The 27,894-nt window shown below is 39.3% G+C and overlaps 1 protein-coding gene across 3 annotated transcripts in view; it reads right to left on the reverse strand.

Annotated features, from left to right (window-relative positions):
- The window catches only part of rsh (radish), a 622,246-nt gene that overhangs the window by 118,223 nt on the left and 476,129 nt on the right, over positions 1 to 27,894 (reverse strand). For all 3 annotated transcript variants that reach the window (XM_065225626.1, XM_065225625.1, XM_065225627.1), the window contains one exon: positions 21,408 to 21,573. In XM_065225626.1, coding sequence (XP_065081698.1) covers positions 21,408 to 21,573 — 166 coding nt within the window. The remainder of the gene's footprint in view (positions 1 to 21,407; positions 21,574 to 27,894) is intronic.

A 27,894-nucleotide genomic window follows, 5' to 3' on the forward strand; every position in this document is an offset into this window, starting at 1 on the left:
AATGTTGAGTTATTTTGCTGTGATCAATGTACACTAAATTTGACATGGACATCGACTACACGGTTAGAAAAAAGTACCTAAAATTAAGTTCTTTTCACTCATATCGGCACTATAGTGCAGGAACCCAAAAGTAGGTAAAGCGGGTCAAAGTAATTTTAATTTACTTGTGTGCAGTTCGTATGGAATTTTGCACTAGCTTTTTAACCAAAAGTAAGTTAGTTGTGGAAAATATGATTATACCCAACGTTGGGCTCCCACACTTTACTACCCCTGTAGGGTGGTTTTGCTCCTTCCTTTTTGACAACATTAGAAGGAGAAAATAAGACAAACTAGTCAACTGGCCGTTGGGTACTTTTTTCTTACCGTGTACAATAGGAACTGACACTATTTCGTCATTTTTTGTTGATTTGCACCTCAGTATAATACACAAAAACGCCATGTATGTTGTGGGATAAAACAATTGCAATTAAGTTAGGTTTCTGAAGCAGAGAAGAAAGTGAAGATTGCATTTTATGATAACGAGACAGGCAGTTGTTTTACCTGTCAGAAGACGGCACTTTAAATATTTAACAAAATGTTGGTTCATATGTCAACGAAGTAGGGGAGGAAGGGGTTTAACGATCATACGGGGTTTAAGCACCTCTTTGTTCTCCAATTTGGAGGACAACCCTAACATAAAATTACCATGCATCATCATTATGTATTTTACAGCGTGTTCGTAGAATGATTGCAAAATTGAATACTGTGACTTTTCTCAAATTAAACGATTGGTTTCCAATAAGTAGCAATAAGCAATAAGGGGATTCAGCTATTGAATTTCAAAGTCAGAGCAAAAGCTTATATCCAGGTTCTCCACATGTTTAATGTTTTGATAGTAAACATCATAGTTTAGGTAGACCGGGGTAAGTTGAAACGGTACGTATATCTCTTTGGAAGTGAATATTCACTGTGATTATTTTTGAGAGGCATTGTGTACTGCCGCAAACTATATTAGAAATAATTGCAGTTATTATTCACTTCTGCTAAGAGCTACATCTACCGTTTCAACTTCCCCACGCGTTTCTACTTGCCCCGGTGTAGGGTAATGGATTTTGGTTGGACCTATTCATGTCATTTTCGCACTGCGTCTAAATGTATGCCGTGTTTTTTTTCTATGATTATTTATCATTATTTAAAATAGTTCCAATGCTCCAATTTTGAATAATTTCGGATTTCGGTTCCAAGTTTAATGTAGATTACGAATATGCCTTTACCTCAATACCCTTAAAAAACCTAATTGGAAACAGTAGAAAGAGCTTCTTTCTCTATGATGCACGAAATTTGCATTTGGGTCAACATACGACGCCACTCCTGCTTTAGATATTCTGCACAAAAAATACTTTCTAAGCCCCGCCCCTGACAGGGTTTCCCACCGTTTTTTTATGAATGGGGCGCGGCAGAATGTATCTTTTGTGCAGAATATGTAAAAAAGATGGACTTCGGATGTTTATCTAATTGCATATATAGAGGTACTAGATATGTAGTTGGTGGTAAATCATCCACAGAATAACATCAAAATATTGTGAGCGATTTTTTCTCAAATCCGAAGCTCTCTTGTTTGCTTCACAATTATTTCCCGGAAAAATGTTAACGATTACTGTCTGTCACTGAGGTCCATGTTTTTTTTTCAGGTTGTCGTTATAGTGGACGTAGGGGGGGGGGGGGGTGTGGGTGTTTTACATAAATAACTTTTCCGCGCTGCGTAGATTTTTTTTGGGATTCCAGTACCAAGCACCACGCCGTCCAAAGCGGTAATGAGCAGAAGCGCGACAGCAGTGCTGTTTTATATCTTTTCAGAACGATGTGCAACCAAATGATACTCGATTATGATGACTGGGTTTGGGAAAAACGCTTATTTCATGATAACAGTGATATAATTATCATTTATACATTTTTCAAAAGTTTTATTACAGAAAAATTGGAAAATATTTAATTCAGCAGGTTTGTAATGTAATATCCTATCGATTGGCGTTTTTGGATTTTGATTTCATCTATAAATGACAAAGTTACAAGCGTTCAAAACCTAACACTACTTCACCACACATATTTTTTGATTTGCACCCAGTATAGTCGACAAAGACGTAGTTCTACGTAAAAAAAAAAAAAAAGTGTAAACAATACACTCTAAACTACTTCTATCCAAATGTTCAAGAGAAAATACGCAATGGGTAATTTTCTACAGCGTTTTTTCCGTGATACAATTTGATGTGGGACACCCTTTATCCTGAATTAAAGTGAGAATTATACAATGCTGATGACAATTTTGAAGTGATTGATCCGTTCAAACAAACCGGGTTCTCCTGATCTTTCCAAAGTTTTAACTGAATTTCACTTATCGTTTTAAATTACCATGGCGAATATGTTTTGTTCATGTCCATCTAATCTAGATCCGAGAATCTACGACCATAAAAATTGCTTTTAGTTTGATTCATATAAGAGATAAAATATCAAAAGTGACAGCAAAAGAATAGCAAAAATCATAGCTTATGCATATAGCATTTTTCTATTTTATCTCCCGCAGCAAGAGCCAATAACTAATCGATAGCATAGTAATATCTTAATAAGGTATGATACCATATTTTGGTATGCTTGTGGTATAATAACCTTGTTTAGATATTATTAAGTTTTCGAAATATTTTGTAAAATATCAAATAAATACCAAAATAACAAAACGTGATATCTCCGTTTTTAGAAAATAACACCTAAAAGAGCTATTAGATTAGTATTAGAAGAGCTTTTAAATAACAAATTATGGTATTTTTAAGCCAAAGAGCGTTTGTTATTCTAAACTACTTATTAGTTAGTTATTCGATAAACATTTTAAAGGTATTTTTTTTTGTATTTTAATTTAAGGCTCATAGATTCCATACATAGTTTGCCAGTTATGCTCTTATTTTCTCCTGCTCGGAATCAAGCTATTGGAATGTTTTTTTTTAATTACTCAGTTTAATGACATTCATAGCTTATTCTGCTATCAGATAAAAATTCGCTCTTGAATTCCTGATAACAATATATCACAACAGTAGCAAATTTTCCTTTGATAATAGAGTAAGCTATTAACTTGTTATAGTGCACAACTTACCAATAACAAAATAAGATATTGATATATACTTTGATATTAGTTTGCTCCAGTTTAGCTATTTCCCTTGGACCCGGGTCGTGTGCAGCTATCAAGTGCTTATAAATAAATACATAAATTTTACAAGCTACAACAATCTGCAGCGCACGCAAACATACTAACTACACTCCATCCAATTGATCTACATAAAATGCACCGAGCTACGCTTCAACATCTCCGTCACCCATTATTATCGAACGTCCAAAAATAACAACAACAACCACGCCATGGCGACCATCAACACAACATAATTGATTTTACTGCCGCCGCTCAGCTTAATCACGTTTTTATCGGTTTTAATTTGGCGCATCGAATCCACCGGGGTCGATAGAGCCTGTTGATGGTGTGCCGGTTTGCATCCGATAACGATAACACCGTCCAACCCATTCTCCCACCCTTCATCGCTGACCAGACGGGCTTCAAGGACTTGTTGTTCATCGCTTAAATCGACCGATGCGTTGCTGTGAAATTCCAGAGGATCTTTTGTCCGGTTTCTCTCCTTCTATCGTTTCTATATTTTTTGCATCGACGGACATTTTTCCTGCATACATATGAGCGAGATTCGTTTGAGTGTACGGAAAAGCTGAACCTTTCAACCAAAGCTCCGGAATCGAATCCCGGATTTGACCCTGAGGGTAATGCTTGTTGCATATATTTCAGATTGGATTGGCTCGGTTGCTATGTAGATATCGGCAACTGCGATGTTCCGAATTGCAGATGTTTTGCAAAATTTTGCTCAGGATCTAATTTATCTAAGAATCTACTGTGCGATTTCATAGTTTCGCTAGGGCAAAGTTCTTCTTCTTCTATGTGTGTTGATTTAAAAATCATCATCCTTTCGACACACCGTTGATCATGTGGCATTTGGCTCCCATCCACATTCATCGATACATGGGAAAAAGGATACCGGTATCGATCCATCCTACGGGCAGAATCTGCTGCTTTTGGGTCAGAAATATTCTGGAACAGATTTATGCATGGATATCAGCTCAACATGTGGCAGTCAGTCTTTTGGAGGTGGTTATGGTGAGTGGCGTCAGCCATGAGCTCCACGTGACTGGGTTTGGATTTATCAACGGAGAGCCATGGCAATCCAAACGAATTTATTACAACTTATTGTTACAACATCATTAGGTTGACTGGATTGTGCTGAGATTGTGCGGCGGCGGGTGCGGTCGAAGCTGCATGGTAAGCAAATTTTCCGATTTCAAACTAATGAGAGTGGTGGTGTGGCTGAATTTGTCAACGTCACCCGGGTGACAGTTGTTTCTGGCTCCCTCTGTGAGCTGTGTGATGAAATGTGTCTTACAAGCACACTGGTCGGAGTAAATGACTCGTACCGCAGATTGGTGGGTTCGGTTTACAGTTGCTCTAGTTTCCAGCAGCGCTAGATGACCCGTTCCTTGAATAGTAGGAGGGAAGACGCCTTTCAAAGGCGAAATTTACATTCCATTTGAGCGATGATGTGGGTGTTATGTTCTGGGTGTGGTGTTCTAAAGAGTGGGAAGCACAGTAGCGGTCTAGGAAGGGTAGGTATATATTTGCATTCAATGTGTCTTCGAGTAGTTCCACGTCAAATGACGAATCGCTCTGATGCGACCTTCTCCGATTTACATGAAACTTTGCATAATTGTTTATTATGGCCAATTGATCACATTTGAGAAAAAATTGATCATTTTTGATCTCGATAAAAACTTCAAACTGGCGTACTCAAAATTGTTCAACAAATCATAACTCGAAAACGTCACTTCCAATCCAAATGACGTCTGAGACAAAGTTAGAAGAAAAAGTCCTATTTAAAAAATACAGCCATCACTTTCTTTAATATTAATATTAAAAAATAGAAAATTTGTATTAAAAACATTGATTGTACTTGTTTTTTGTTGTGTGGTTTTCATGGTTTGTAGACAGAGGGCGCAATATGTTTTATATTCGTCCTTGAAAATTTAGGCCTTTTTACACAACATATAATAAAATCAGCGATGCCATCAATTCTAAATTGGCATAACAAGATTGATTTCGTTTTTGAGTTATATTTTTGTGAAGTTATGAAGTTTTGGGTTTTTGCTCAATTTATGCGACTAGACTACGATGCGTCTCAATTGATACATTGCTAAAATAGTCACAAAATCTATTCCTCTATTCCCTAAAAACGTGCCATTTATCAATTTTATCTAGATGAACGCCTCATTGGGAAGATATCAATGGATATTTTTGGCCGCTATTGCAAATTTAGTCGATTGTTGAATTTACGTATGGGCCCAAATTAGGGGCATTTAGGCCAAAATTACATCCATTTCCCCTAAAAAGCTTTAATTTAAAATATTGAACTGTCATTAGGGCCACCCCCATATAGAAAACACAGAAGAAGTCCTACGTCAAAAACCAAAAAAAAAGGAGAAACGAAAACGGTTCCCACGAGTTTCGTCTCTGACATAGGTACAGTCAGATTTCACTCGTTGGGCTTCCATTTGGGATGTAGCCCATACAAATCAAAGTCATGTGTTATTTCTGACAGTCCTTTTCGAAATTTTGACCGACTTCATGCGAAAACCGGTAAACGAGTGGAGTAATGATATAGATTATTTCAATGCAAAACAACGAGTTACTTTCTTGATGGTTGACAACGATGTGGCTGAACGAGGGGTGAAGCTTATTTCTGACTTTATGAAGAAATCCACCAGAGACCCAGTCCAACAGCAATATTTGCTTCAGGTGGTTCTACAGCATCGAAAAGAGTACCCTGAGAAATCGTAAAATATATTAAATTGAAATATAATCATTCCAATCCAATGACATTTGTGTGATAACAGCTGACATTGTATGTTATACCATAAGAGGGGTACCACCAGCTTCAAACTGCTCTTATAAGATTGAGTAAATATTTTCGAATAACCCATCCGAAAAACTCGAGCGATTGGAAACTCCAAAGCAATTTTAATCCTTATATATATTTTCATTGTTACAAGTGAGGGGTGGAGGGGATACAGCTAGCCCACCCCCGTATTCAACTACGCCTATTAGATGGAGCAATTTTTTTTATACATCTGAACATACTAACTTGACAAGATCAGAAACACCGAAGTTATTTCAGTTTGAAGCATTACTTCCATTTATATGAGTGAGAGCAGAGTTGAAAAAATCATGAAAAAATCACCAGCATTCACTATGAAATGAATTTTTCATCCATAGTGAACTTTGATGAATTTCAGTGATTTTTTCAGCTCCCCCTCTTCTTTCTAACTTTACTTATGAGATTGAGAAATTTTTTTTGAATAATTCATCTGAACATACCAAATTGATAAGATAACCAACTCTGAAATTATTTCAGTTTGGAATCATCAAGAGTGATTTTTGGCATTTAATTCGAAGCATCAATCTTTGAACAGCTAACACTTTCTTTAAGACATTCTAACACCATACATCCTTAGGCAAAGTTGTTAGGCACTGTCTGGATTATTATTTCACATGATTAGATGCATGGTTCATGCAAAGTTTTGGTCCCTAGAAATAAAAAAGGCAAAAAAGTAGGTTTTCCCATACTAATGTCCATATAAATTTCAAACGCCATGCGGACAGCCGGGTTAAAACAAAAGGTCCACACGTTTTTTACAGTTGTTTGGGACCCCAAATGGAACCAAACAAGCATTGTTCTGAAAAAATGTTCATGATGACCCACCCTAATGGTGGCATATTAAAGAGTGAACTTGGAAGTGAAATAATAAGTATGGAAACGAAAACTCTGTTCATCCAAGAATTTCCTGTACAGCCAGTATTTTTGCATGTGAACCGAGAAGTGAATTGCTGATCTGAGTTTCTCTAGTTTATTCAATTAGAGTATGTTTCTGAAATACACAGTCAAACAGCACGTAATGTTGTGATCAACATTGTCTTTGAAAGCTGTCTAGCAATGCTCCCATTTTATTTAATGAACAATCCAATGTCTTTTAGATTGTGCAGAGTGTGTTCCGGTGGACGTGCCCAAGCTGAGCTGGATCTATTTTCGGCACACTGTGCTAAGTGACTTACCCCTTGATAAATCTACACTCGAAGAGCCCATCGCTGGACCATCCGGAGTTCCAGCTGTCAACAGCTAAGGTGAATAATTTATTTAAAAAAAAATGTGTTCACATTGGCCGCCATGAGCCAAACGAGCTTGATGTCACATTATAGCATACTGTGTGAGAGTATTGTAACGTCATGCTCGAATGAATCTAGGTTTCAGTAAGTGTTTGTGGGTCTTAGTCGAACTTTATATCTTATAACTGTAGTGTTTACAAGTTTGCTCAATTTGTTTTTTTTTTTATTTTCCAGAGTTATTACCGGCGCTAGAAGGACCCAATTTACAATCGATCAGAAGTGCTGCCAGTAAGCCTACTACAAACGAGGATGAAATCATTCAACAACTCAAGGAAAAGTTTCGGGAAAGTCATGAAAATAATGAGAAGTATCGTATTATCATGCCTTTACCTAGAAGCTGGTCTGCAAATAAAATAACGAAGGAATTCGATGTATCTCAATATATGGCGGTTCGGGACAAAACACTACAGGAGGACAAGGGCATAACGACGACACTAGGAAGAAAGCTTAGCAGGGCGTTTTTAGCAGAAGAAACTTTATCACTCGTGCATGATTTCTATACCAGTGATGAAATAAGCCGAACCTGTCCAGGAAAACGGGACTAAAAAAATGATGATGGTAAGGTTTACATGCAACAAAGATTAGTATTGTGTAATTTGCAAGAGACTTACGTCATTTTCAAAGATCAATATCTCGTAACTTAAATAGGGTTTTCAATGTTTACATTGCATTCTGGCAGGAAACCAGATCATGCCTCAGATTAAAAGATTACTAGTTTCACTGCAATCGTGAAGTTTACCAGGCACAACCACGTTGCAGTTTGTTTATTCGTAGTTGTGTAAATTTCATCAAAAGTGAGTGCCAGGCCTTAAGAAAATTAACTTTTTCTCAAATGGATCAGGCAGTCAGTACACAAATAAAATTTAATGCCACAGAAAATCCCGGCGGCGCTGGCCTTTTGGAGTGAGAGCTAAGCCAGACAATGCAAATTATATTATTTTGAAAGGATTCTCGTTCACGGAAGAAGATCATTCTGTAAAACTGTGAAAGTATCTTTAAGCACGTTTCATGTCTTTAATTAAAAAATATATGTGAAAAATACAACGAATTTCATTTCGAACCTGCCATGTGCATACTATTGTCTAATCAAAGCATTGCATCTAGTCCAAATGGATATCGATATGAATTTCCATATAGTCTGTGAAATATCCATTACCTAAATTTAATCTAAAAATACTCTTTTGGATCCCCTATGCATCTTTATTTACAATGCTACGAATCACTGTGATAATTTCTGAAACCCTTAAGCAATCAATAAATGAAATTCAAGTCTCTATGAATGCCATGGTAGTCTAGGATAAGAAATTGAAATCAGTATAGATAATGTGACCAGACCATGTTACAGTTACTCTAAATCAATGGAGACGCTTGGAAGTCTAGTCGCATAGGAGTATTTAGCAAAAACCCAAAACTTAATAACTTCAAAAAAATATAACTCAAAAACGCAAAAAAAAACCACCACGGGTTTTTTGAAATTTTCAAAGAAAATATTAAAACACGTTGCACCCTCTACAATACAAACCAGTCTACAAACCATCAAACCATTAAAAAACAAATACAAAATCCCCTTCTTATAATATTATTATATATTTGTTTTTTTTTAAGTATTTTTAATTATTGATATTTTGATCTTTGAAATCGACCGGTTCAAGAGCTAGGAATTCAATTAAAAAATCGATTCTTTAGACCCCAACTTTTTCTCAAACATCATTTCGATTGAAAGTGGCGTTTTCGAGTTATGATGTTTTGAAAAATTTCAAATACGCCTTACATTTTGAAGTTTTTATGTAATTTTAATCCGAAAAAGCCGAATTTAAGCTCAACTGTGAATGATTATCCATAACAAACAATTTAAGGCTGAGCAAACGGAAAACTAATCCTGATTACAATTTAATCATTTTGATTACAGATTTTGCATTCATAATGTTAAACTGAATACGGGCCTGGCGTAAATCGTTAGTATCCATGCTTCTCAGGCTGAAAGACTTGAGCTCAAATCTCACACCGGGCAAGTCACGAATGTCCTAAAATGTGTTAAACAAAACAAATAAACAATAATCTTTAATCCTTTAAATTTGTCGAACCTCTTAACGGAATCCCTTTATGAAGAGCTTTGAGTGGGTTGGTTTATTTCCTTAAATTCAGTTATAATTGCTTATCTTTTGACAGATACGCGTATTTCGTCTACTACTTGCAGACTTCATCAGTGCCAAGTACTCAACACCACGCTGGTGTTCGCTCAACACCAAGTCTGCAAGTAGTAGACGAAATACGCGTATCTGTCAAAAGATAAGTAATTACATATAACGGAATTTAAAGGGAATAATCATTAGTTGAACGACAGATGAACTTAAATTAAATTTTAAATAAGTCGTTAACCGCAGAACTTCAAGTTAAGTTGCTTTTATTTAAAAAGTCTTGACTGCATAGAGAAAGCACAATATGATATCAGACTTATGTCGCGACAATTGAAATCAAAATGAGTTTTCTTTATAAAAGGAACTGCAAACTTTAATATCGTTTTGCTTTCATTTTGTTAACCGACTTTGCTCGGGACGCCTCTTGTGTTTGGAATCGAAAATCTTTGACAGTGGTTTGTTTACACTTCTATAGAGAACAACTGGTGTAAGTTTGATCAAATTAGTCGATCGCGTTAAAAAAAAACGCCAAATCTAACTCGAAAGAAGAATAAATATCCGGAGTGGTCCGGTTCCAAGTTGGCTAAAGTGTTGAAGATGCCGAAAACAACAGTTTGTCGAGTGCTCAAAACCTACAAAGAAGCCCTGAGTGTGGAAAGGAATAAGCGGATAAAGCCAACTCCGGTCTTTCGATCCGAGATGTGACCAGAAGGTACAACGCCAACTTTTAAACGATGCGAAACATCCTTGCCAGGGAAGGATACAAGTTGTACAAAGCCAGTAAACATCCGAACCGGCACATGAAGCAGAATTCCGTGGCCAAAAAGCGTGCAAGGCTCTTGTACGACCGTGTTTTGACGGAAAACAAGGGCTGCACTTTGATCGATGACAAAACATACGTCAAACTAGATCTTAAGCAGCTTTCCGGTCAAAAGTTGTACATCGCGACTGTACGTGGGGATATGCCGGGAGGATTCAAGTTCGTGTTTGCCGACAAGTTCACGAAGAAGGCCATGATTTGGCGAGCGATTTGCAGTTGTGGCCTGCAAAGGGAACCACTCGTCACATCCTCGACGATGACATCCCAAGTTCACATCGAAGAATGCATGAAAAAGTGTGTATTGCCGTTCATCCGCAAGTATGGAGGCAAAGTCATTTGTTGGCCTTTTTGTGATTCTGGAGTGGTATGCTGCCTAAAAGATGGATTTTGTCCCCACGCTAATGAATCCTCCGAATTGCTCGGAATTTCAACCAATCGAAAAATACTGGACAATTTCAAAGCAGCGAATTCGACGAAACGGCGGGGCCATCAAGGACATCCAGCAAATGCGGGCAAAATGAAAGAAATGTGCTGATTCCGTGTCCGCTTCCACAGCTCGGGTACTCATGGGCTCCTTTAAGAGGAAGGTTCGAGATTTCGTTCGAACTGGAGAAATGTAACCATCTAATGCAGTAGCTTTGAAGTTTTAATAAAAGTACTGTAAAGCAACCATTAATGGACCTTCTAAACTTATTGAATCACGAATTACAGGTTATTTTGTGCGTACCAATTTACTTGATGGTCGAGTCTGAAATTCACTTTTTTATTTGCTTTTTGGCCTGGAAATGTTCCTAGCTCGTTTTCAAGATGTGTTCAAGTACTGCTCTGTTGTAAATGGTTGAGTTGAGATGGATGGATGGATGGAGCTGGAGTGGGTATTAAATCATCTTTGCCTTCATTCATGCGAGAAGTGGCTTGTAGATTTCGTAGAAAGTGGTAGGGGGAAATGGAGGTAAAACGTGCCAGCGGAGTGATATGGCCAACAGCAATGTTTCATCGACTTTTCAATCAAAATTTAATGGGTTTTCAATCAACTGCTAGGTGGACTGCTGATATATTATTTGGTCAATTTTTCATGTAATCGATTGATTTTAAAGTACTTAGAACAAAGGTCGATGGTAATGTTACCCGATCGTATTATACCAAGTTGCCTTTTACTATTTTTGAAGAACAAGCCTGGAGAAATGTTCAGTTTACCTTTACACCAAACAGCAAAAAATAAATTTTAATATTACATACAAGAGGATGCACTTCAATCATGTCGAAAATCTCATGTAATTTTTATGGCCACAAAAATAAACAAATGCAGTAGCAACTTAGTGTTCTAGGTGCATTCCCACACTTATTAATTGAGAGCTTTCAGGCATTGCATTATCATAATTGTGTCACGACACGAATGTCACAGAAGTGATAAAGTTTCACTTATAAATAATAATAATAATAAATAATTGTGTGGCAAGTACAATCAGACTCTATAATACCCAGTAGACTGACGTAGAGCTATGTAATTCGGTAAGGGTGCCAATTCGGGGAAATGTAACGAAAATTGGTCAGACTTTAAATTCCAGTAACTTGGCCAATAATCAATGGCCCTTCGCTCATTTTCAACTTCTATTCAATTTTCATACTGCCGTACTCTAACGGAACTATCCACCTACCCTCTTCTAAAGATCATTCTCTAGCTAATAAATCATCACACTAAAGCTTCATGTTAGCATTTCCAACCAACTCTGAAAATCGTTAACTTCACGTATGAAGTAACATAAAAAACACTTTGAATGTAACAACTCAAGGCGGGAGTAGCCGTCAACAATGCTGATGATGGTACAGCACGCAACAACCACCCTACTGCTTCCTCTCTGAGATGATCACGTTGGTCATGACGAGAGGAGCAACACAATAGTTGGGTAAAGAAGAACTGCATTATAACACACCATCGACTGGAAATGCTCTCGCAACGTGGGGCTTTAGGTAGTGATGAAAACGTCGCTAGAACTATTCCACAGCCGCAGTCAGTTTATGAGCAACAAGAGGGACGCACATTTTTGCCTGTGGACTTGGAGACATACTTCAAGTCCCCGCGTACATCGTACGGGCTAGGCAAAAATGTGCGTCTATCTTGAAAACTGTCGCTTTAATGGCCCTTCGCTCATTTTCAACTTCTATTCAATTTTCATACTGCCGTACTCTAACGGAACTATCCACCTACCCTCTTCTAAAGATCATTCTCTAGCTAATAAATCATCACACTAAAGCTTCATGTTAGCATTTCCAACCAACTCTGAAAATCGTTAACTTCGCGTATGAAGTAACATAAAAAACACTTTGAATGCAATGGATTTTGATGATTTTTCGGTCGATCGATTCACCAGTGTTATAATATTTGTGTGGTTTGTCACTAGGGTGTTTCATTTTGAAAAAAGTGATGAATTTTTGATAGGCCACCCTCCAGTTCGATTCATAGCCCCAAAATATGAACCTGTGCAAAAAATGGTAAAGATTGATGAAGGTTTAGAGGTCGCGCCAATGATTTGGATTTTGTATGGAGATTTTGGTGAATTAGTATGGGAAATTATTGATTTTCGTTTACATTGCTCTAACTTTGGTTGTAGTTGTCCAAACGTTGAAAAAAAAAAAAATGTGTTTGTCATGACAATGATCAACAAGCCTGTTGTTGTTGCGATGAAATTGGCGTTGTTGCCTTGTACATATTCATCTGTCAATTTACCCTATTTTGCCATTTTTTCACATTTTTATAATTCTTGATACGCTGCAAAACTGAGCGTAGCAACTGTAGGCTTTTTTTTTTATTGCCATAGCAATAACATACTAAATTTTTTCGACATTTGGACAAGTAGAAGCAAAGTTATAGCGATATAAGCGATTTTTTAAATTCTTCCATAGTAATTCCCATACAAATTTCAAATCATTGGCGCGACCTCTAAACCTTCATCAATCTTTACCAATTTTTGCACAGGTTCATATTTTGGGGCTATGAATCGAACTGGAGGGTGGCCCATCAGAAATTCATCACTTTTTTCAGAATGAAGCACCCTATTTGTCACACATTATAATTTTTAAATATTTAAATTTAATTTATATTTATTTATTATTATTATAGGTTATCTGAATTGATAGTCTCAATGAAACACTTAAATCTAAATGTAGTCACTCATTAAAAATTAAAAATTGACCAACAGCAAACGATGACGAAACCTCGAGGCATTGATGTCAAAGTCAAATAGGTCAGAGGCTTCGTTGAATTGATGAATCATGGCGACAAAGGAACTGTTTGCAGCATAGTTGGTTGCATGTACTACTTCATGTAGCAAGGTTCTCGGACGGAGTGTTCGGGAGCATACAGATTAATTTTGGCCAGTAACTCAGGAACATCATATTCTGCGAGTAAAACTTTAGCAACGAAGACGACCTGCGATATGTTTCGTCGCTTAGCAAGAGTTCCAAACCCAGTAAACGACAGCGGTCAGCATACGGTGGTAAATTCAGCGGGTCACTCCATGGAAGATAGCGCAGTGCGTATCTGACGAATTTGCGTTGAACAGCTTCGAATCGTCCACTCCATACAACTTGGTAGGGATTCCAGACAACACACGCGAATTCCAGTAGTGAGCGTACCAATGAACAGTAAAGGGCTTTAAAACACAGAGGATCACGAAATTCCTTAGATATCTTGAACATGAATCCAAGCTGTCGATTAGCTTTGTCGATCGTGTTTGAGAAGTGGCGAGGTCTTTAACGTGATCGACACGTTGAACTGCAGTTCCAGCAACGTTATAATCAACCAAAATGGCAGTTCTAGTTCGACGGAAACTAATTACGCAGCACTTTGAGACGCACAGGACCATACAATTACGTTCACACCAATCATTAAAGATTTCAAGAAGGTTTTGTAGTTCTAAACAGTTGGAATAGCCTCGAACGACTAGATAAATCTTCAAGTCATCGGCAAAAAACAATTTACCTCCACGTAGTAGAATAAACATTACATCGTTCACAAATAAAGAGAAGAGCATTGGTCCCAAAGTGCTACCCTGTGGAACTCCGGATCTGTTCGAGAAACAGTACGATGAGTAGTTTCCAATGCATACAGTAACTTCACGTTGCACGAGGTACGATCTAAGCCAGCTGCAGAAGGAAACAGAACATTCAATTTTTTCAAGCTTTGCTAGCAGAACGTCGTGCACAACTCTATCAAACGCAGCTTTAAGATCAGTGTAGATGGCATCCACTTGAAGTTTCTTGCATACATTTTCCATACAGAACGACGTAAAGCTGACGAGATTAGTTTCCACGGAGCGGCCAGGAAAGAAACCATGTTGACATGTACTTATGTAATGCTTGCAGGAAGCAAACAATCTCTCATTTATCAGCGACTCAAACACCTTAGATTCAACCCCAAGCGAGGTAATCCCACGGTAGTTTTCCACATTGCGTTTGTCTCCTTTCTTGAAAACAGGGAACATAGTAGACCGTTTCCATAGTGCGGGAAATTTCTGTTGACGAAGTGACAGGTTGAAGAGCAAGGACAATGGAGCAGCTAAGATATCAGAGCATTTTTTTAGGACTGCAGATGGAATAACACTCGGACCTGGTGAAAATGATGATTTGGTTTTACTCATCACAGAGAGAACCATTTGTACATCTACGGCAAAAACATCCATGTTTACGACGTCGGTTGGCACATCACGGACGGCTCGCTCAATTTCTGCTTGCGATGGGGAGTCATTCGAGAAGACGCTTAAGAAGTGCCTAGCAAATAGGCTGCATTTGTCCTCAGTTGTCAATGCTACGTCATTGCCGAGAAACATTTTTGACGGCAGTCCAGTTTCCTTCCTCTTAGTATTCACAAACGACCAGAATCCCTTGGGGTGGCATTGCAGATTATGTTGAGTACGAATTACATACCTCTTGTAAAGAAGCTTGTTGTAGTGGCGATAATCATTGCTGGCAATTGAAAAATTTCGCTTGGTAAGGGTACATCGTCGATGAGTGAGAGCACGGAGAGCTCTAGATCGCACTCGTTTCAGGTTGCGGAGAGTAGCGTTAGACCAAGGCGGTTTTCTTGGAGGTTGGCACTTCGGTACTGAAGCACAAACACAGTCGCGCAAAAGGCTATTATAGCGAGCGGCTGCTGTATCGATATCAAGGTCATTCAACACGGTCCAGTTGATCCGGGACAAGGAACGTCTCAGTAAACGGAAATCGGTCTTCCGGAAATTGAGCCGAGTGGCAGTCATGGTTTCATCAAAACGAATTTGAGATCCGTTCGCGATAGATATATCCAAAGCAGGGTGGAAATTGTCAAGAGGAACGATGACATCGGGCGCTTCAGCGACGACACAGTCCAGAAGTGCACTTTCGCCAAGCCAAATCAAGTCAAGAAAACGAGACTGGAAATTGGGAACAAGGTTTATCTGGCTCATTTCCATGAAAATCCGTGCCGTCAACAAGCAAGCGGATCTGGAAACGCATAACTCTGGCCTGAGGGTGACCAGCTAAGCCCAGGCTGATTAAAATCACCAAGCAGAAGAAGCACATTCGTTATATCAGCCATGGACGATGCAAATTCTGTAGCATCCAGATGAAGCTGCATTGTGGTGCAGTCATGTCGACGTTCATGGGGAATATACACCGCTCCAATGAGGATGTTCTGCGAAGTGAGGCTGACCTTAACCCAAACCGCTTCAATTGTAGTAAATAGTTCGTTGGAGATTACGCAGGAGGCGAATTCGTTGGAGCACACCACCACCGCGTGTACGAATGCTGTTGGATGAATTACGGTCTAATCTGTAGACAGTAAAAGAGTCACCAAACAGTTGCACTGAATTGATCCTCCCATCGAGCCAAGTTTCCGTGAATACATAAACGTCATATTCCCCGTCAAGCGCAGCCAGATAAACATCGTCCAATTTAGTCATGAGCCCCCTGGTGTTCTGATAGTAGACACGTAAACCGCTAGAGGGTTCGGTGTGAGCCGTGTCAATGATAACTTGTCCAGGATCCGCACGAGAGAACGGTGAACTATCAGGCAGCGAAAGATCACCTGACGTAGAAAGGCTCGAAGTGGTGGCCATAAGCGAAGATGAACTGAAACGAAGTGGCGGATCAACAGTTGAATTCACATGGACGAGTTCATACTTGCCGTAAACGAGTGGTTGGAAGACCCCTTCACCAGGCCCGCACACTGGGCCGGGACGGCTGCAGGTCGCTGGCGGGAATGGCTCAACTGTGGCGGGGGGCTAGGGGGCTTCCATGATGCCAACGGCAGTGCGTCCCAGTAAACAAACAGAAGTTGATTCATCATAATGGTGTAAGTCGTCAATCTTCGGCAGGACTAGATCAGAGGATCTGAATGCTTCTTCCGGTGAATTTTCTGTGGAGCGTCTTGGCTTCTGGTATGGTGGGGCTACAGTTGGAGTTTGGAAGACCCCCTCTCCTAACTCAAACGCAGGGCTGGGAACAATGCAGAAATATGGAAATATTCAAATTTCCCATACATTTTCTTCGGCCGCAAGGTGCTCACCCTCAACACAGCCATCAGAAAGTTGATCCCTAACGACACAAGCCGAAGCCGCACAATCATTCAACGATGCACGTTGGATGGTTCGACCTTGGACTTGATCGCTGCAGCGTGGACATCGTAGTATCGTTGCTCAATACATACACCTCACACCAATGAAAAACAATCAGACTCAGACGCAAATTGGTCCAGGGAAATAGAAAAGCTGAACTTACCTTTGTGAGAACCGCCGCCATGGTCCGTGGGTTATCTTTGCCAAAGACGTACCCACAATTCCGTCGAAAAACCAGCTCATCGGAGCAACTTTGATCCATCGATATACGAATAATTTGAACATTTCAATCAGTAGGAATTGTTCAATTTATCAGTCACCCATAAAAATGAAGTGTAAGCAAACGGCCTTTTTCAAGGCCAGCAATAAATCTTTACATAAGAGCTCTAGTTTAGTGTAAATAAAACTGAACCGTTCTCAAAAGTGCAAAACTTGTGAAATAGTTCGCAATAAGATTATATCGTTTTGATGCATTCGGCAATCAAGGAATAAGCTTCGTGCGCCAACGATACCGATTTTGAAAGAATTTACACCTACCAGAACTATAGTCGCTACATTCATAGTCTGGCGGATATAATTTCGATCTATCAAAAAGCGGAACCAATTCAATATATTGTAGACCAACAAATGAAAAGGTACTATCAACTTTTGAAAACAAAACGTTGATTATTCTTTGCTCGCCAATCGGACGCAAATTACCAGCATCATCGGATAGGGATAGTATTAGTTTGTGTAGGCGAGCCTTGAGTCACGAGAAAAGGGTTTCCGAAGTTTTGTTCGCAATAGCTGATGTGGTTCTGCTATTTGACAGCTCAATTGGCTCCCGAGATTCTATCCGCCAGACTCTGAATATAGCGACTAGATCCAGAACGTGCTCCGGCTGGAATCCAATTTGTATTCGTGTGAGCAAACGTCCGGTCTTGTGTGAATGCTCCTCAAAAGCGCAGTTTTACAGCTCACCTCGCTGTGAGTTACCATGTCACCACCCTACGGTTCCTCGGGGGATTTTTTTTTTTTTTTGATATTTGGGGTATTTTTTTGGGAACTGTTTTATCCCACAACATACATGGCGTCATTTTGTACTATAATGGGGTGCAAATCAATACTCAATATCATATTTATCTACTTTTTTCTATTCATTCACCTAAATCAGCAAAAACATAAAAAAGGGGCATAGAATGCTGATCTAAATGCTTAAGTAAGGGAAACGTAGAAAGTTTGACTACTAACATGTGCCGAAGAAAACAACTTATTACTCGAGGAACAGTTTGGTTTTCGGAAAGGTCGTTCGACCGTCCACCAGCTGACTTGAATAACAAACATTCTCTGACGGAACAAGTCTGTTTCGAAAACATCTGCCATGGCGTTGTTGGACGTTGAAAAAGCGTTCGACAATGTCTTGCATGATTGCAGCAGTACGGTCTTCCAATCTTCCTAGTGAAGATAATGAATAACTATCTATCGGACAGGACGTTCCGAGCCTCTCTGAATGGCATCACATCGGATGCTTCAACATCGGTGCCAAAGTTCCACAAGGAAGCATCCTTGGCCCCATTCTATTCAACCTGTTCACCTCCGATATGCCGACTCTCCCTGATGGTGGATCGTTGTCTCTGTTCGCAGATGACACATCCATCGTCTACAAGGGTAGGGTCATCGGAGCTCTGACTGCCAAACTTTAGAGAGGCCTGCACGTCCTGTCTGAATATTTCAACAGCTGGAAGATCCGTATCAACGCGGCAAAGACCCAGGTCATCATATTTCCACACTCTAAATCTTCGTGAATTGTTCCGTTGGTGAATAATAAGATCTGCCTGAACGTAGTGGTGGAATGGTCGAAAGAGGTAGTCTACCTCGGCTTAACACTAGACAGCACGCTGATTTTCAGAGAGCACGTTGACAAAACCAAAACCAAGTGTAGCATCTTGATAAGATTACTGTATCTACTCATCAACAGGAGGTCTACTCTATCCCTGAAAAATAAGCTTGCTGTCTACAAACAAATCAGCCTTCCCGTAATAGAATACGGGATGCCAATCTGGGATAGTTGCGCCAAATGCCATCACCTTAAACTCCAAAGGATCCAGAACAAGATCCTTAGGATGAACCTAAACAGTCCCCCGCGAACTAGAAATTCTGAGATCCACCTCCTGGCTGGAATTCAGACATTAGAAGATCGGAGAGTTTTTATCCTGGAAAGGTTCAGAGACACCTATCTGAGATCAACTCATCAGATCATACGTGATCTAGCACGTTAGGCTAAGTTCTACTCGTAGTTAGGAGGGTTACCATTTTTTTTCAATTCAAACATTACATTCTTGCACTAACACCAAAGTATGTTGGAGTATATTTCCAAGGGAGTTTTGGAAAGAACTCCAAGAAAGTACTGACTAGAACTCCAAGTCAGATGCAGGAAGAGTTACTAGGTAGTTGTGAGAAAAGTGCAAGATAAATTTTAAGCAGAAGGAGAGTTCAAGGTTGATTTTTTGTTGTTGTTCTGAGGAAAATTCCGCCACGATTGTGAAGAAGATTCCTGGTCAATTTTTAATGAATATTTCAAATAAGTTCATAGACAAATTTCTAGAGAGTTCTGTTGGTAATGCCAAAAAAAATCTGAGGGTATTGAATTCAGAGTAAAGTTAAAAAAAAAATTGCTGTACCATGGAATTTCAGAGAAGAATACACTTTCAATTACAATTTCAAAGGAATTCTAAGAAAATTTTCAAGAGGTTTCCGTGGATAATTTCACGAGCATTTCGATAAGAATGTAGATAATTCTGAGCAGAATTTAACGACTATGCTTAGGTTAGTTGCTTGAAAATTCTATAATATAATTATGCAAGGAAGCTTTAGTGAATTCTTGGGAGAATTATTAAAACTTCTAAGTAAGTCTTAGGATGAATTCTATGATTTTTGTAAAGAGTGTTCAGCATTGAGTTTCTGGGCTGTCATGAAAATTTTTTCAAGGGAATCCCATAGAGATTCTCAAATTCATTTCAGATTAATTCTGACAAGGACTCTGTGAATAGAAATGATTTTAAAGAAAATTTAGAGAACATTCCAGAAAAAATCCTGTTAATTTTCAACTTGGACAACTTCTGCTTAAATTATGACTTATTTGCCGAAGAAAACATCAAATTAAGCAGACAAACAAAAAAAATTGTGACTGAAAGTGTGTGTGTCCGTTTAAAAACCCTGACAGTCCTTAATCGGAAATGATAAATCCGAAATCCTTAAAATTCAAAAACATACATCGCCCAATTTTCCCCCGTTCAATGGGAGGATAAAAGATTGAGATAACCGCTTGAAGTTTTCCATCACTTCATATCTCAAAGTGATGCGCTTCATCCGTTCTATATTTCTGACGTCACCCGTGAACACAGAGCTCAAAGAGCACCGAAGAAGTATAGTGCCAGCCAGCAGCGGGTTAAATAATGTAGTGAAACTTTTACGCCCTCCTTCTTTTCATCCATAATGGTTCGCCAACAGATTGATTGATGAGTTGCTAAAAAGGGAGAGTCGAGATCAAGGCGGTGGTGCGCGGGGGGTGCTGAAAAAAGCCGGAAGTTCCGACTTTGTGGAAAGCGCGAGTGATGATCTACTTATATCGGAACGGGGCGAACAATATGAGTGGGAAATTGAGTTTAGCCGGGCTGGAAACTATGCGAATTTTCGAACCGAAGAAGGTGGGGAGATAACTCTGTGCTGATGGAGTGATGGAGATGGAAAAGTAGAAAATGAGCTTTTGCACACTTTTACGGATCGGGGGAAAATTTGCAGCGTTAGTTTTTCAGCAACGATGTCGCCGAGAATGCTGATGCGAATCGGGATGGTTTGGTTTGACCTGGTTGCTCGAGAGGGTAAGTTTGAGTTTTGTAATCCTTGTTAGATACTTTATCTGGGGAAAAGTTTGGTTTCTACATTTTTCGTGGAATGTTTGAGAGAGAAAGTTAAGTTTATAAATACAATCTATCCTGCAGCTTGATTTCAGCGAACTAGAATTTACTTGATTACGATACTGGAGCAAGCGAAGTGAATTAAATGGGATTAATTTCAGATGCCACTGGCGAATTCATGTGAAACTGATTCATGGTCCTTCTAGGAAACATTAACCCTATGCTCCCCTTGAAAAAAAAAAGAAGTGACACGGACTAACCGGCTAACTAACGACAAGTTGATGATGAGAAAACTTTATCACCCAGCTGGTTCAGCCATTCTTCCGAGCAAGGATGTGCCAAGTTTTTGAAATGCTTATCTTAACGGCTCTATCGGTTGCACGTGAACGGATGACCTCGATCAGCCATGGACGGAAGAAGCGTATGAATTTTAAAAGGAAAAAAAAAAAATATGTGTATCGGATGTTCCAACTTTATCTTACGCGCTTGTTGACGTTCCAAGACTTGAGCAAACAATTTTCCCCCATTTTTGCTATCGTTCCCGGGGAAACATATTTTTCTTTCGATCTGGGATCAATTCTGGACTGGAAGCACACTTGTTGGCCTTGCAACCTAAATATCCCCATGGGGTCATCTGTTTTGATTACCAACTGGTGAACTTACCTGAACAGGCCTGCGGTGGCAGTGGGAAGATGAGCGTGGTGGAACTTTTCCGCCGGGCCACGGCACATCCCAACGATTGTGGCTTAAAGCTGCGCAGCTGTTGCATAAAGTCCGAGCACTCCATCAGGGCGACGTCTGCGAAGTGTAGATCGCAGAGGATTTGATTCTGGTTGTTGTTTTGAGGGAGAAAGAAAGGAATGAAGCAAGAAGATTTATATTGATTTATTGCAAGAAGTTTCGTAACACACAGGTGTGGCTGCAAAGGGTAAAATGGAAGAAGGTTTTAACGGATTACATTTTCATGCTAATTTGATAACCGACAACGCTGTTGGATAGCTATTTTTATGCGTCTAAAGTGAGCGAAATTATCTGATCTGCTTGGTATGAAATAGACATAATTGTCAAATTTGTTGCAGCGAGCAAACACCAAACTTTTCGCCGAAGACTATCGAAGACTGTTCTTTAGCTTTAAAGAATTTAGCATATTACAGTGCCTTCCCGTTTTTGATGGCACATGAGTTTTGTCTTCTTTACATATTTTGTGATTTCATTACACCTTTATTTGTATTGCAGATGTCCGGTTTTTCTTTTTAAAAAATCCCAGATAGCTCTACACAGCAAAGTAAAAACATTACTATTCATTGTTGTTTAAATTTACTTATTTGGTGTTACTTCGATTAATGGAAATGGTTTCTACGCTAATTCGCCATCAAATGGCACTACTGTTGTTTGTGGTGACATCTTTAGGAAATTACGCATAAATTGTTTTCCGTTAGTTGATAACAGAGGACAGTGCAGTGAAAAAACCTAGATATCCCTCTCCCAGACTACAAAATGATCTGCTATCTGCTACCTCTATATATGCATTTATATTCACATCCGAAGTCCTTCCTTTGAAGCATACTCAAAACAAACAAAATGCCCCGTCCCAATCAGAAAAAAAAGCGAGAAGTAGGAAGCGTTTTTTGATATGAGGGACCTCGGATGTGAAGCTAAATGCGACTTTTTTTTCATTACGAGGGACTCTATTTTGTAGTCTGTGCTAGGGAAATCACATATCGTGTGTCATAAAAATACATGGAATGTAGAGAGATTGAGCTCGTGAGAGAGAAAATTGTGTGAGAGGCCACTAAGCCTATTCTCTTGGTAGGATGTAAAGTTTAGGGGAATTAACTGTTTTATCAATTTTACAGTAAATTGACAAGTAAATTTTAATGTAATATTTCTAAAGAAGTTATATATTTACTACCTTTCGGACGTGAATTTTTTAGTACTGCTTGTAGTTATTGAAAGTAATTTATTTTCTCTCTTCTCCCATACTGAATTTCAACGATGACTACCAAGAAAACAGTACCATCTCTAAGAAAATTCAGTATGGGAACCAGGTACACGGCTAATAAGATCAACTCAAAATTTAGTGGTTTTTCACTGAAAATCGCGAAAACGTAGGATACTGACATACTGACAATACTCGATTTTCCTCATACAGCTATCCCCCGAAGAACGCGTTACCCTCTGAGTTGCACCCACCGCTTTTTCTCGGCGGAGTTTCAACCAGTCGGTCTGATTTTTTGCATGTGAGTAGTGCCAATGGAGAACCAGTCACTCGCAGAAAATCAGAGCGCTTGGTTGAAAATCCACCGAGACAAAGCGGTGGGTAGAACTCAGTGGGTAACTCGTTCTTCAAGGGAAAGCTGTACTCGATTAGCTTCTCCTAGAAAATGAAAGAACATTTTACTTGGACTATTCACCTACGTGTTTTGCGGATTTGAGTGAACGAAGCCCAAATTTGAGTCGTGTTAATCGGCCGTGTAATTGTCACGAAAGGGAAAATTTGCCATTCAGGCAGCGAATGTACTGAAATTAAATGGGATTGAGCACACCGATGAAAATTTACTTAACATACCTGCAAGATTTCCAATTGTTGCGTTATTACATTCGAATTTTGGTGCGCTCTAGGATATTGCGATTGCGCTGTTGAAATATTTGTTTGCTGTGTAGCAAAAATCTGGGAAAAGCAATAGCTGATGAGGTCACGCTGCCAAAATCGGGAAGGCACTGTAGTATTATAGATATGCTCTATACCAGATGGTATCGACCATGGGTTGTTTTGTGACTGTGATGCTATACTTAGGTGATTTGGCTTAGCAATCTTAGATGGAGATTGGAAACTATAGAGTTTTATGTACACATAATACAAATATTGTTCGTCGTGAATAGATTTCAGTAAATTTTAAACCGATAAAAAGCATCACATTTTGAATGAAAGTGAAAAAATACTGTTCATTTGGTTCATTGTGCTTCAAGAAGCCAACATTTGAAACAGGTTGGTTCACTAAGAAGAATTCACCAGCAGCAAAAATTAAAGAAAGTTTGAAGAACATACTGAAAAGTTACAGCTCTTTGAACTTTCCTAGAAAGCAAAAAAAATCACGATGTTTGCTTTCTTTCTTCCAATGCTGTATATCAGGCATGACATTTGATAACGGTACAAAAGCATTTGTAAACAAACTTTCTAAGGCCCTTTACACGCTAACCAAAGTACGCCCACGCAAATCAATACCACTTTCGGAAAGGTGAGAGCTGCCCCTATCCGATGAAGTTGTTGGTTTGTGTAAGCGTACTTTGGTTAGCGTGTAAAGGGCCTTAGAAAGTTTGTTTACAAAAGCTTTTGTGCCGTTATCAAATGTTACGCCTGCTATACTCCGATGGAAATCGATGAACTTTTTTGAGCAATAGTTGTTTTAGATCGGTGGAACTATATTTTAGCGCCAGCGGTTTTAATTTTACATAGGATTTTCTATGGGTAAACTTACCTTTACAAATAAAAATCTGAAGAGGTCACCCTTTGTCCTCTAAAATAAACCAATCCAACTACAAGGAAACTTTTCTTCGAAGACCGCAAAACGATCGGACGCTTATGGAAAAAGTTATTTAGCCATTACTGATTGCTAACCAAACAAATTGCTCATTATTAATATTTTCTAGCAGCACTGCCAGCTGCCGCCTGCTGCTCTGTCTGCGCGAGACAGTCACGTTGTGTGGGGGTTCACTCAGCATGGAGTAAAGCCGATATCATTCGCAAATAATCTTCGATTTGGGGGGCGACCCCGGCGTAGTGGTTAGCATCCATACCTCTCACGTCAAAGTCACGAGTTCAAATCTTACCCCCAGACAAATCACGAATGACCCAAGAGCGTTAAAGTGACTATAAAAAAAATCTTCGATTTGAATGAAACTTTGCACAGGGTCATTTGGAAACAAGCATAATTTTTCACAAGAGCGTATTTGTTTTGACACACAATTTATTCAAATAATCCTACTTGGAAAAACTTCGAGTTTAGAGCAAAACCATCTACGAAAAAAAAAATGTAGGCTGAACATTAGGCTTTATGAAAAAAGTATAATCAGAAAAAAAATGCTCATTTCTTTTGAAGAACATGAACTGAAAAGTCTAGGTTGTTCTATGAATTGGTAAAAATTCAGTCAATTTATGAAACTGGTCTTAGAGTCCTACGGTGTTTTGAAAAGCACTGATAGGAAAATTGAGCCCGGGGTCATGCGGTTATTTCGAGAGCATTTATAAAAGACACATTAGAATTAATTTGGACTTGTGATCGAAAAATGAACCCCGGGGGCTACGGGATGACCTTCTGGAAGATCAAAAGCACGTATAAAAAACTTATTTGAACTAGTTCGGACTTGTCACCGGAAAATGGACACTGGAATCTATTAGGTGAGCTTGTGGAAGGTCCTGAAAAACAGCGAAAATGGTCAATTCTTGACACTGTGCTTAGAGCTCTGTATTTTTTTCGAAAGCACTTCTAGAAGACTAATTTTAATGAATTCGCACTTGTGACTTGGGCAACCTTTCGAATAATCCTGGACATTAGTAAAAGTGGTCAGTTCATAATATTGGCCCTACGTCTGAGCTTTCTATATGGGGGAAACGGAAATGGAACATGTAATAAAATTATGAAAGATTTTGAACGTTAATAACTCAGCTGCCCCTGGACCAATTTCAATAATTTTATCAACAGTCAATCAGAAATATTTAGACGCATCTATTATATGTAAAACTTAATCATTTTTCAAAATTTCACTATTGAAAATTGCACGAATGTGCAACTGTTGCTATGATACTTAAAATTATCACCGGTTGCCTACGAAAAGCGATTTCCCTAACACAAATTTCAAAGTTGAATTCCATCTGGTCTCACCAAACGGTTTCAATCACCGCGTGTGGTGAGTAGTGGTGTACTCCAGTACACAACGAAAAGCTCCCCGCAAGCAGCTAGCTATCAAGGCTGGCCTCAACCGCTGATCGGATTCAGTTCCAATCACCGTGTGTGGTGGTGTCCGGTCGTCGGCATCATCAGCAGTGCTTTCGGCACGTGGCGTTGAACATTGTTCTCCAGTACACAACGAAAGGCTGCTTGCAAGCAGTGAGCTGTAGCCCACATGGGCATCCATAGAAGGAGGAAGAAGCCACACCGCTATTGATCGGAATCAGTAGCTCTTCGTGAGTCGCTGTGGGCCATCTATGCCAAGCGCGTCACCCTCATTCCAAACAACATACAGCTCACCAGCCTCATCTGTGTTTAACACCTTAATAGCTCAGCATTACTCAACCATCACGACAAAACGGTCCTTTTCAGGACTACCATAAATTTGTAAAAGACTATTTTTTTTTTACATTTGTCAAGGTCATCAATCGGATGTCAGTTCTCATATCAAGATAGTGCTGGAATTAGGGCGTAACAGCTTTTGTAAACAATGACTTCTTTCGATGATGTCTTGAAAGCCAAGGCTCGCCCACGCAAATCAACATCAAAATCAGATTGGATAAGACTTCTCTTACCAGACAGCAATGTTGGTTTGTGTGGACGTGCCTTGAATTCCTAAAAATCATCGAAAGAAGTCATTGTTTACAAAAGGTGTTACACCTAATTCCAGCTATATCTAGATCTGTTTAAATCTAACATACTATGTCAAGCGCGTTATACTAAAGAGAATAGACAGAGAGAACCCCACTCAAATTCCTATTACTACACAAAACACAAGCTCCTGCTGCAGTTAACAAATAATTCTTATTATATAACCCCACGTAGTCCTGCGCTACCATTGCGTACAACCCCATAGGGCTGCCCCTTGTAGTTTTTAAAGTCCTTCTAGAATACTCATTGGAATAAATTCGGACTTGTGACCGGAAAATGAACCCAATTGGCCACAGGGTGGCCTTTGGAAAATCCAGAACAACCGTAAATTGGTCCTACAGCTATTGTGACTAGAAAATCAACACTGGAGGCCACTGGGTACCTGCCGAAACATCCGGAACAACCTTAATAGTCTTCAATTGGTCCTGTATATCTACGGTTTTTTTTTTCAAAAGGAATTCTAGAAGACTCGTTAGAATGAATTTGGACTTGCTACCGGAAAATGGACCCTGAGGGCCACGGGATAACTTTTCGGAAGGTCCAAACCAACCGTAAAAGTGGTCAATTCATAAAAAAAAACTCAATATTTTATGACGTGGACTACGTCTTACGGGAAGGTACTGGGGGTTAATCGAAAATCTAAAATGTGCGACCGTCACGAAAAGGGTTTAAGGTTTTGAACGCTTATAGCTTGGTCATTTGTAGATGAAACTAAAATCCAAATACACCAATCGATAGGAAATAACTATCACAATCTGCTACAATGAATGCTTTGCCAATTTTCTCAACAAAAATCATTGAACGATGCACAAAAAAGAGTGATAATTTTATCACTTTTTCAATGAAATAAACGTTCTCCCCAAACCAAGTAATCATAATCGTGTACCATTTGGTTGTGCATCGTTTTGCTTGAACCTGTAAAACTATAGAAGAGCTCTACTGTCGTTCCTCCGCTCATGGTCATTGGTTGCTAGATCGTCTAGCATTATAGTTCGTTCGTTCGTTCTTCTCGAGTTTCTTCTAATTAATTTTATTGTTACGTTCACGTCGTGGAAGTGCCGTCATCGACAGGCACATTGGCAAGTCTAATTGCACTTGCCACTAAACAAAGCATGGTACACAAGCATTCTACTACTCCTGCATCGGAGGGCCCTAGTAAAAAGGCCCAAATGGACGCCAGCGCTGCTTCGGATGACGCAGCTAATCGGTTGCTAGAGAGCCTCCCTTAGCTCAGTCGGTGCTACAAAGCAAGACCATGCTGGAGGTGGCTGGGTTCGATTCCCGGTCTGGTCTAGGAATTTTTCGGGTAGGAAAATTTCTCGACTTCCCTGGGCATAGAGTATGATTGGACTTGCCACACAATTATACTAATGCAAAAATGGTACAGGCATCGGAAGCGCTCAATTAATAACTGTGGAAGTGCATCTAGAACACTAAGTTGAGAGCACGCAATAAGCTAATATGCGATATGCAATAAGCTTGAAATGCGAAGAAGAAGAAGAAGAAGAGCAACCAATTCTCGGTGCTCATAGTTGAAAATGGTGCTGGTG

This window comes from Ochlerotatus camptorhynchus, unplaced genomic scaffold (genome assembly GCF_037179485.1).
Source record: "Ochlerotatus camptorhynchus isolate MF236.1 unplaced genomic scaffold, CSIRO-AGI_Acam_v1.1 ptg000232l, whole genome shotgun sequence".
Lineage (NCBI taxonomy): Eukaryota > Metazoa > Arthropoda > Insecta > Diptera > Culicidae > Ochlerotatus > Ochlerotatus camptorhynchus.